This window comes from Arachis ipaensis, chromosome B02, assembly GCF_000816755.2.
Source record: "Arachis ipaensis cultivar K30076 chromosome B02, Araip1.1, whole genome shotgun sequence".
Lineage (NCBI taxonomy): Eukaryota > Viridiplantae > Streptophyta > Magnoliopsida > Fabales > Fabaceae > Arachis > Arachis ipaensis.
Window position 1 is genome coordinate 99,047,783 of NC_029786.2, and position 11,158 is coordinate 99,058,940.

Here is an 11,158-nt window from a genome sequence, read left to right on the forward strand (position 1 = left end):
TAATTAACTTATTGTATTGTTTTTGTTATCGCGAGCTTATAAAACTGAGAGAAATTTTTGTTTAATTCTAGAGTGTATTTGATGTGTATTGATTAAATGTATGTTTATTTGAAGTATTCAAAATATGCAAAACAGATTTATTATATAATAATATAACAAATACGATGATTTACTCCCTAATTTTAAAATAATACCGAAACGTTGCCAATTTTTAGTACTATTTCTTTGTCTCGCATATTGAACTAACTTTTTCATTTTTAGCAATTAAATGTATTTAAAAAAAAAAGTGATCAGAAAGAATATATAACAATATAACATAACTCCTTTTCAATTTGTTAGAGTTCATTATCTAGGAGCACTAAGGGTAGAGAATTTGGTACGTTGGTTCTTCCTTTCTGCTTTCTTTTTTGCATATTTAATTCCTTGAAAAAGATTGTCCAAGGAATTAACAAAGACCTGCTGGGAACCTTTTAATTTCTCACCAAAAGTGTCCCTGTCACCAAAGATAGTGTGGGTAATGCAAAATCATATATATTTTGTTTAGGCACAGATCTTCTTGTATGAAAATTTCATAAGACTATTGTCAATAATCTTATTATTTTTAACTTTTCAACCAATAATAAAAATTAATATATAGTAATTATTATGTGAAATTTTCATAGAATAGAATATGGGATTATTTATTATACTTATTCATATATTTTATAAAAGACGCATCTGTGGTTGATGTGAGGAAATCAATCACCATGAATGGCTGAAAAGGATTAATATTTATTAACAAGAGATGGCTGAGTTTATTTTGGTTCATGTGGTCCATGCAAAATTGTGACACTCTCAAAAGCCTAACTTAAACATCTCTTTGATGAAAGGGATTGTGCTCATATTAGGATTCTTTTGGGAGAAGTTTGGTATGTGGTGCAACTTGGGTTTCCACTTCAATCCGAATATTTTGTTTGGTCTTATCAATTTTTCGTCGAAACTTCTCTCAATTTTAAAAATTCATTTGATCTCATCTATTTTAGATTTTTACTATTGATTATAGATATTCTGAGAAAATCTGCGTTTGAGCCTATTTTGTTTATGATTTTTTGGAGAATTAGTGCTAATCAAAACAATCCATGACTTACAGAAATGATCGAATTGGTTCTTGAAATTGTAAATTGTAAATTGTAAATTGTAAATCTTTATTCGTCTTTGATTCAACTATCGTTAATACAGTGCTAACATACAACGTTAAAGTGTCAATGTGACATCTCTAATAATAAGGTGATGTGATTAAAAATTCATTATAATTAAATACGTGTTTTAAATTAGTTAATTGTACTCGTTTTATTTAATTGGTTTTATATTAGCATAGATATTAAAATAAGTTCAATTAACCAATTTAAAATACGTATTTAATCATACTAAACTTTTAGCTATGTTACCTTAGCATTGTGGATGCCACGCTAGCATTGGAACACTTTAAGTTAGCAGTGTGTTAACAACAATTGAATTTTAGACAAACGAAAATTTATAATTTGTAAATTTAAAGACTAATTTATTCATTTTTAAAAATCAAAGACTATGTAATAAATGCTGAAAATTTTAATGATTAAATTGAGTATTACTTCGATAACTATATATGATAATTGAGATTAATTACCTAGTTGCAGAGAAGGTGCAGTCATTCAGATACATTCTCTGAAAAGGATGTACTTTGCAAAGATTTGAAGACAAGAAGACAATCAAGTTCAGATTTTGTATTGAAACATAATCTAAACAGTATCCAACTGCTCTTGTTTTCACTTAATGTTTTTTTTTTTTCACTGTCAATGATTTTCAGAATCATGTTGGTCGGTTTGGCTACTTAGTACGTATTAGATGCAGCCAAATTCTGGTCAGTGATTGTTCTAGATTTTCATTCAAAATTGGTCTAGAAGCAATTAGTTTCAACACTCTTTTGAAAGAAAAATATTAATTCTTTTACATTTTCCGTTAGGGGCAAGTTAAATTATCCATTATAATTACAAGAAAATTACTCTAGTGTTCTAGGTAAATTATGATCTCATGTATTATTATATAAGAATAGGGTCTCAAATAGGTCAAAAATCGTCAGGACGACTCGCGTAACTCACCAAAAAAGACGAGTTGGGTTAGAAATTTGAGACCACTATAATAAAAAAAAAAACCACTTAACTCGTACCACCTAACCCACGGATTTTGGCGAATTTGGACAGGGCGGACTTACACGGTAGGTCGCCATTCTACAAGAGAATAAAAATAATAATTGAATTTAGAACATTACTTTTGCATTTGTATTTGAAATGTTTATTCGTTTTATTCTGAGTTATAATTTGAATTATGTTTGATTGATTAAAAATTTGAATAATGTTTAATTTAATTATATATTTTGGATAATTGGACAATATCATTTTTATTATTTTACTTCAAAAGACTTGATTAATAATTATATTAAAAGCATCTAAATCACGTATTAAATATATAAATTTAATTTTTAATAGACTATTAGTGTAAAATAGTTTTCCGTACATCTAATTACATAATGTCACATCAATAAAAATAACTATTTTTCACATTGATCGCATAAATTATCCTCTAAAAGAACAGATATGATTGCACAACTGTATAAAATGTTTTTCACTATCAGTACATCAAAATTAAACTCTAAATATATTATAAAATTACACAAATCTCATGAAAATGTTACAATAAATAAATTATCTAAATCTAATAAATTTATTTCATATATTAAATGTGTACAATTAAAATTATTATGCAATAATATATAAAAATATAATTTACCCTTTAATTCTCAAAGGATATCGGAGAATTGCCTAATTCGTAATTACAATTATTGGCATCCTACGCCTTAAAATTACAAACTTGGACAACCTGATTCGTCGTCCTCATCCAACTTTGAGAAATGATGTTTTGACTTGTAACCCTTGACATAGATATTAAACTCGAACCAAGGATCAACTTGCTGATACGCGCCAGTTGAACCAATAAATTACTAGTTGAACCGGTTAAGTAAGATATAATGACTGATGAGTAGTAGTAACTTGCCTCACATAATTCAAACCTCAATCCACAGTATTAAGCATTTAAGCCTCTAAATTACAAACAATAAGTCCTAATGCTAGAAGGGACTACCACTTCAAACTTCAATAAACATGTTCATTCATCAGCATACAGAAAGAATTAACAAAACATCTTTGTTGGTGGTGTTTGTTTTAGACGCCAAAACAATAAAAAGCTTCTGAAAAGTGAAAACAAAAGTTACCTTTTTCTATGGACACCATCCCCATCCAAAAGGGGTACCAACCAAGTAAAATGTGAAACACTTGCTGCAACTACATTTTAGATACCAACATAGTTAGTTGAGATTCATATCCAAAGTATGAAAAACGGCCTCAACCGAAGTGTATCGTGTTTCTTGACACGACTATGGTTTGGAGACAACCGATAACAAAATACCAGTTATGAAATCATCTCCAGGCGCAGCATAATTGAATTTTGATTCCAATCAATCCACTAGGACTCAAAGATTGAAGGTGATCTTCCATGTAGGTGTTAACTCCGACAATAACCGGAGCCATATTTTCTCATTAGTTCGATATTTTCAGCAATGGTCGATCCAGAAGTTCCAACAAAACCAAGAGATGCACAGCCACAGACAGCCTGCTCAACATAAAGAAGTACATCAGGTAACGATGGATTGGAACAATACTTTTTACCGGCCACAGTTTTGGAGTTCGTAATGAACCTCTGCCCATGACCTGCCGCCATGAGTTTTACGGCTGCTTGTCTGACCACTTCATCAGTGTCTCTTAGGAAATGCACTTTATAGTTATGTGCATCATTAACTAAATCACCTAAGTAGGTTCCGGTCCAATTATCTCTTGGCAGATCAGTCATTATAAATATATGGATTTGTTCGGAGCCTTTCTGCCTTAAAGATTCTAAGCTTTGTCTTAACCCTTGAAATGTAGCCTTGTGATGATTCTTAAACTGCCCGTCCAACAATCTAAGCTGTGCACAAAGAAATGGAGCTTTTATTGTTCTGCGAGCAAACTCCTTTCCAGCACTCATAATTTCCGGGACGAATGGAAGATACTTGATTTCTCTCATCAAAGATTGTAGCCTTTGATCCTGAGGAGATTCACGAATATCCATGTATAGCTCGGATCCTTTGTATGGGGATGAAAAAAGGCTTCCAAATGCCAGTAGTGAGGCTGATTCAACCTTAGAACCAGGTCCAAGAGACTTAAATACATCTCTCCTTTTCCGAACGTATGATAAGTTCTTTTTCTTCTTCAGTTGCTCATCTGGTTGGAATGGATCTAATGTGCCATCCTCACCACCACCTTGGTCATAAATCCATACTGTAGTTCTGCAGTCGTTACGGATAGCATGTACACACTTGTTATCACTCCCACGAAGCCCGGCTATAAGGGATCCACATTGCTTCAGGGTTTCAGAAACAGAGGATTGTAATGTTGAATCATTTAAGCAAGCCGAATCCAAGCTGATGCCACACCATATTGACACAAAATCCCTAAGGTCTATCACTCGGACAAGAGACTTAGAAACTAATGATGAGACATCTATAATTTCGGCAATAGAGATATACCTGCAAAAGAACAAAATTAAATTGTTAAAATTTCAAAATTTATACAAAATACTAAGGGGCAGTATTAGTGTAGTTTTAAACACACTATTTTTGCGATACTAGAATAATTGAAGAGAGGCAAAAGAGAACGAAGTTTCATCAACTATACATGAAAACGAAACTACCATTTGAATGTTTGAACAAAACTGCTAATTCGCCAACTCTTGTCACAATTTCTGTGATGAAAAAAAAAAGTTTCAAAATGCAATTGGCCCGTGTGGAAAATTTTGATCAATAACTATTCTCGATTATCAAATGAAACCCAGCTTGAAACTTCCCTTTATCCCCCCATTCAAGTTTCAAGACAACATAACAACCAAACTTTTCATTGTTCTTTTGAGAAGAACTTCAAGCACAAAGAGCACGAAACAAAATTGTGTTATCAAAATCAATTAGCGGCATCTTTACCATCCAAAACTCATTCATCAGGACAAAAGCTCTTAAAACTGAAAAAGAGGGACAAAAAAGAAGCTTACTAACCTTCTCTCGCGCATGAGCTCAATCACATGGTTCCAAACAGAAATCCGAATCTCATTCGGATCGAAAACCCGAAACTTCGGACAGCTGCCTAGAGCAACAGCATGATGATCTAAAATAGGAGGAACAATCAAGGTTCTATTCAGTATCCCTGCCATTAGAATCGCATTCTTGAATTCCGAAAGCTGGTTGCTGAACCCGCTGTGCGGCGCATACCAAACAAATTTCTCCCCTAATGCCAATGCTTGGCTAGAGCATTGCCCGGAATGTAATGCCATATTTTTGGACAATCCATTGAGGGATGAACTAGGCATCATATAGTAGTAATAGAGAAACATGAATGACACAACGATGATAACAACCGACACAGGAACAAGGGGAACTCTGTTCTGTGGTTTCCTCTTAGGCAACATTCTGGTTAATATACTAGGATTCAATAATAACAATAATAATAAAGAAAATTGAATTGTCTGAATCTTTCAACCTACGTTGTTATCTGAACTCAACTCGTGTATGCAAATGCTACCTTTTCATCAAATGCAAGTAATGTGAATCAATTGTTAAAAAATCTGAAGCACATAACTTGAGTTCAAAAACCCCCCAAAATCATATGATCAGTCACATGATCAAGCAGCAAACTTTATCTGTTTCTGAAACAAATTTCCAAAAATGAAAAGCACCCATCATCAATAACCTAGCAAAGAACATATGTTTACGATGTAAAATTGAAGCTATGAGAAATGTTAGTGGGAATTGCTGTTAGAATCTTGATAGAGAAGGAAAGGGGCAAAAGATGAAGGTTAGAATTGAGAAATCCATGAAACCTGAGAAGAGAATGAGTGAGATTCAGAAGTGGCACACTCTCCGAATCAGAGAACTTGTTCCGCCGATGTAGTCCATCTTCATGGTGGTGCTCTCAAGCTTCTTGTTACTTTTTCACAAGGTTCTGAGAACCAGACCGGTTATTAAACCGCTCTAGTCATTGGTTTATTAATTTATTGGTTCAACCGGTCCAACCGTGATTCAACTGAAAAAACCATTTTAAATAAAATAATAAATAAATTATAAGTAAATATCCTAAAATATAATTATAGTCTACTATAAATCTTAAAGAATTCCACTAGGGAACCAATGGGATATCTGTACAATGTGTATAATGGACTGTTTATTAGGGTTGAATTTGAAATATATCTCACAAATTTAAAACACAACAGCAAGAATTTCAAATTTATCGACATTTATCCGCATTTCAGGATTTCAGGATTCACTTCTCATAAATTACAATGCAGCAGATTATGTACATACTACTACTGTTACACTGATCATTTACAAACTCAAACATTTCTGAATTCATTCAAAGCAAATTTAAGCCGACCACCACCTCTCAGTATCATTGGTTTAGTACAATATCTGCAAAGAATTCCCCTTAAGATCCCTAAAATTCATGTGACAGTAACTACAAACAGTAAGACGTACAAGAAATCCATCGCCATTCTATTCAGGCAGGGATCTTCATGCACCAATCAAAACATCCAAGATTATGGAATAGTATATCAAATTTCAAAAACATCATTTCATGTAACACTGCACAAATTTCACCACCAAAAAGAAAAATTCACATCGACCAATCATGGCAAAGCTCCGATCACTCTGATTCTCACAACAGCAATAGCAACAGCATCAGATTCCGCAATCAATCATCCAAAAACTAAATAAATCAATTGATAGTAAATTAATTGCAAGAACCCTCCGTAAGGCCACATTTTCCATAAAGCCAAACGGAAAATCAAATCCGAGCAAACACCACACAAATTAAAACAACCAACAAACCACTGCACCCAAGCAGCTTGCAGAACAACGCACAAAAATCGAAAATGTATATGAAATGAGATTGTACGGAACCCACAGGAGACGCAGTAGACAAGCCAGCCATGCGCCAAAACATCTTGAATTCTCAGAGGAGGAAGAAGAAAGAATCGGATCTGGCAAGGCGCAGAAACCCTAGCGCCTCGGGTTCCCAAATCGAATCAGGAACGAGGGAAACCCTAGAATCGAGAACAGGGGCGACAAGACGACGGCGCGCAGGACGAAGACGATCGAGGATGGACGCCGAGCGAGGAAGAAGAGAGCGAAGTGCGAACAGGGAGTTGAGGACAGGACGAAGAGAGAAGCCTCGGACAACCACGGACGGCGGCAATGACTCACTCACTCCGTTCGGCGATGGTGGAGGCTAGCTAGGGTTCTCTCTGAGTTGAGAAGAACCACGGTTAGGAACGAAACGTGGAGGGGGCACAAGTTGTGGGTTTGGGACAGGGGGAAGGAGGAAGTCGCGGAGGCGCCAACAACCACGGACGGCAGTGTCGGAACCGGACAGAAGAAGCTAGGGAAAGTTTGGATTTTGTTTCTTCAGAGAATGGCAAGGTTCTGAAAACCGGACCGGTCGTCGAACCGTTCTAGTCACTAGTTTACTGGTTCATTGGTCCAACCAGTCCAACCGTAATTTAACCGGAAAAACCGTTTTATAATAAAATAGTAAATAAATTATAAATAAACACCCAAAAAAAATACAAACATCAAAATATTATTCAACTTTAATGTCTAGCATTTTGCCAAAACTCAGATAAATAAAACTTTTTCACCATATCACCATATTTAAAAATTCATATATCCTACCTTAAGCTAAGACAAATGAATTAGAGGCAATAAAATGAATTAGAGTTCAATTAATCATTGATGAATGACAATAAAATGAAAGTAGAGGCATAATATCTAATAGAAAAATTGAATGACTTAGAATTGAAACAACACCAATTAAAATTTAAAATAAAGCAACAAACACCAGCAGGAACAATTGAAGGTAACAGAGCCAAAACACAATAACACAATAAAAAATTATGCAGCAGCAACAAAATTTTCCAAAGATTAAGAAGGATTATCAAAATTTCAGACTTTAAGGACAATTTCAGCACACTCTTTTTCAGCGCAGCACAGTACAATAGCAGTGAGCAGAGCTAATCATTCAAAGTAAGAACACAGAACAACACAAAGAACAAAAACAGGACTAAAATGAATCAACTAATCAGTAATCATTCAATCCAAAACAGAGCTAATGATTCCATGATTCAAATTTCAATTAGTAGCACTAACAGAATCCCCCCAAAAAAATCAATGTTCTGATCAGAACTAAGAACAGAGAAGGAATATTCATTAAGGTGTCCAAATCCTCATATCAAGTCTTCAACCACTAGCAAACCCAGAACACAAAAACACAATAAACAAAACTTTTGATTCTAAAACTAATAAATCTCCAAAAAAATCTAGAACGATTTAAATACTCACTATTTTCAACAAAAACTAAGGCATATCAACCCTCAAATTCACATGAAGTTCACCATTTTAGAAACAAGTTCACATTTTGGTACCTATTGGAAGAGGTGACAGCAAACTAAGTCCAACCAACTTCATCTCCTTCCCACTTTAGAATCCGGCCATCGGCGACGTTGGTATATGGCCCTCCGCCGTGACAATCGAACACAAGACTCTCAGGACCAAGGGCTCCGGTGACGTGGAGGAGGCGCGCGGCGTGGATGAGTGAGCAGAGAAGCCATTACCTTCGATCTGAGCAGTTTGGGCAGAGTGTAAGGAAGATCTGTTGAGTGCGACGGACAATGGCGATCAGGCGACGAACACGACGACTGACGACGGCAGAAGCGCGGCTGAGAAGACGAAAACCAGACGCGAATGTCGATCTCAACGAAGAAGCTGCAATTGGTGAGACTGTGAGAATGAACAGGGGTTGGAGACCTGGAGCACGACGACAGCGCAACGGACGGCGGTAGTGCCTCACTCCCTGCGCCGGTGGTGGAGGTTAGATGGCTAGGGTTTGTTTGAGAGCAAAACCAAAAAGCTCTGAAGAGAAAACGTGTGAGGAGGGTGTGTTGGACTGTTGGGGGAAGGGGGGTGAGTGAGTGAAGGGGCTGAACGTGGGTTTTTTTTTTTTTTTTTAAATCAAAACGGTGAGTTTATTAAGAACCGGCCGGTTCTCGGCCAATTCAATGGTTTTCGAACGGTTCATGAATGAACAGTTATTGGCAGATTGGACTGTTTTTATTGTCGGTTCCCAATTCGACCGGTTCAACCGATCAGTCCGATCCGACTTTTAGAACCATGGTTAGAATCTTGAATTCTTGATAGAGAAGGAAAAAGGCAAAAGATGAAGAAAAATCCATGAAACCTGAGAAGAGAATGAGTGAGATTCAGAAGTGGCACACTCTCCGAATCAGAGAACTTGTTTCGCCCATGGAGTCCAGTGCGCGAACTTGTTCTTCATGGAATCATGGTGGTGCTCTCAAGCTTCTTGTTACTTTTTCACTTCAAAACTTAGAAATTTTTTTGTAGGAAGAGATGGAATAATTTTTGTAACAGGTGAAGTGCTCAAAACCCGGGCCATATAGAGAACCCAATTCAGCTCACACAGTTGGACCGGGTTTGGGTCTATAACTTTTCTCATTTCTCTCTAAAGTTCAAAATCATATAAAATATTATATTTGGGCCTTTTTTCCCTCTCACGGGAGAAACATAACTTTGTGTTTCTTTGCATATTCTTTGTTTTTAAGATAATAGTATAATACAACTTTATTTAAAAGAAAAATCGACAAAAAGATAATACTCTTATTATCAATTATAATGACGAGCGCTTAAATAAATTCAACACAACTTATTGTTCTGTTTCTGAATTTTATTTTGTAAATAATAATATTAGAGAGACAAAAAAATAATATAAATTTTTTTATTTAATATTTATTAATTTTAATAATAATTAATAAATATTAAATAAGACAAATTTTATTTATTTTGGATTAGTTTTTTGGTTATTACTCATTTTTTTGTTTTGTAAATAGTTGAAAGTGATCTTATTATAATTCATTAAATATTTTGGCTTTTAAGTAGTGGGAGTCATAGAAGAAATGGATGTCAGAAATCACCAAAAGATGGTAAAGTAAATATTCAGTGTTTTAATAGAGTATGATTAAGTTAAGTTCTCACATGTGAGTTCAACTTGTCATTTTAAAATAGTTAGAGTAAAGATGACCATTTACTTTTCAAAATGCTTAAAAGTTCAACTAAGAGTAAAGATAGTAAGTCTTCAAAATGCACATTTAGCATTATGCAGCTTTTTTTCCTTTTTAATTTACTTTTTTTTTCAGTAGCATGTTCTGCCTGTTCTTTCTTAACTAATTTTGATAATTCGAGTAATAGAACATTTTTTCTATACAAAAGTTTAAATAAGCTTAAAAATAATTCTATTAAAACTTAGAACATAATTTAAATGGTTTTCAAACATTTACAAAGATACACATAATTAAATTACCTACTAAATTTAGTTTTTATTAATATATATAACTGTTTTTTTTGTGATAGACAAGATCATTTTCTTAAAATATGAAATACGAAATATAAAAGCTTTTCTATCTACCTATAATATGTAAAACCAACTTAGCCCTTGTTCTTTATATTGCTACTAGGATGAATAATAATCTTTTAAGATATAGTCATAACTAATTTCATACTTATTAGATTTGAATAATTTTTTATTACATAAAAAAAAAGAATATTGACTTTATTCTTTAATTTTAGTACAAAATCAAATTCAATCAGATAGATAAATCTATTATAAATTTATAGTAGAAAATCACCTTATAACCAATCAAATTTTATAAGCCTTACAAAATGACAATTTAGAGTCATTTAAGTTCTTCTTTTCTCATCATATTCAACCAAAATATTATAACATTTCTTGATTTTGACTACTCTTTTACTATTATATTCTAGTTATTTTTTAAATTAAGTGAATATTTAAAAGTAGATGCTTAATTAAATATGGAGGATTAAAAATTATTTAGGGGCATTTGTCAGAAAGTCAAGTTGAAAATTTTGATTTTTTTTATTCATTAAAAATAGAAATATCCTTTTAATAATTTCTACAAAAATTATTTTTAATAAATT

The 11,158-nt window shown here is 33.7% G+C and overlaps 2 protein-coding genes and 1 long non-coding RNA gene across 8 annotated transcripts in view; 2 read left to right on the forward strand and 1 right to left on the reverse strand.

Moving 5' to 3' along the window:
* LOC107625916 overlaps positions 1-6,892 on the forward strand; it is a 14,966-nt gene extending 8,074 nt beyond the window's left edge. The window contains exon 3 of the long non-coding RNA XR_001617428.2: positions 6,881-6,892. This is a non-coding gene — a long non-coding RNA (uncharacterized LOC107625916). The remainder of the gene's footprint in view (positions 1-6,880) is intronic.
* Positions 3,035-9,518, reverse strand: LOC107625914. Of its 6 annotated transcripts, none has more exons than XM_021116280.1 (4): positions 8,575-9,142; positions 5,977-6,179; positions 5,156-5,566; positions 3,035-4,636 (listed from the first exon to the last, which is right to left on the reverse strand). In XM_021116280.1, exons 3-4 carry the CDS (start codon positions 5,563-5,565, stop codon positions 3,577-3,579), a joined length of 1,470 nt encoding a protein of 489 aa, XP_020971939.1. In that variant the 5' UTR covers position 5,566; positions 5,977-6,179; positions 8,575-9,142; the 3' UTR covers positions 3,035-3,576. The 6 variants fall into 6 exon arrangements, with proteins under 6 accessions (XP_020971939.1, XP_020971937.1, XP_016184131.1 ...); XM_021116278.1 differs by having other exon boundaries at positions 5,156-5,846; XM_016328645.2 differs by having other exon boundaries at positions 5,156-5,802; positions 8,575-9,141.
* Positions 8,821-11,158, forward strand: part of LOC107627791 (cysteine-rich repeat secretory protein 15-like) — a 6,999-nt gene continuing 4,661 nt past the window's right edge. Inside the window, exon 1 of the mRNA XM_016330616.2 lies at positions 8,821-8,987. Coding sequence (XP_016186102.2) covers positions 8,821-8,987 — 167 coding nt within the window. The remainder of the gene's footprint in view (positions 8,988-11,158) is intronic.

Coding starts and splice junctions, on each gene's coding strand:
- LOC107625914 (XM_021116281.1), bottom strand. CDS start 5,565: ATGTTGCCTAAGAGGAAACCACAGAACAGAGTTCCCCTTGTTCCTGTG. Junction 4,637..5,155: donor GAGCTCATGCGCGAGAGAAG/GTTAGTAAGCTT, acceptor GTTCTTTTGCAG/GTATATCTCTATTGCCGAAA.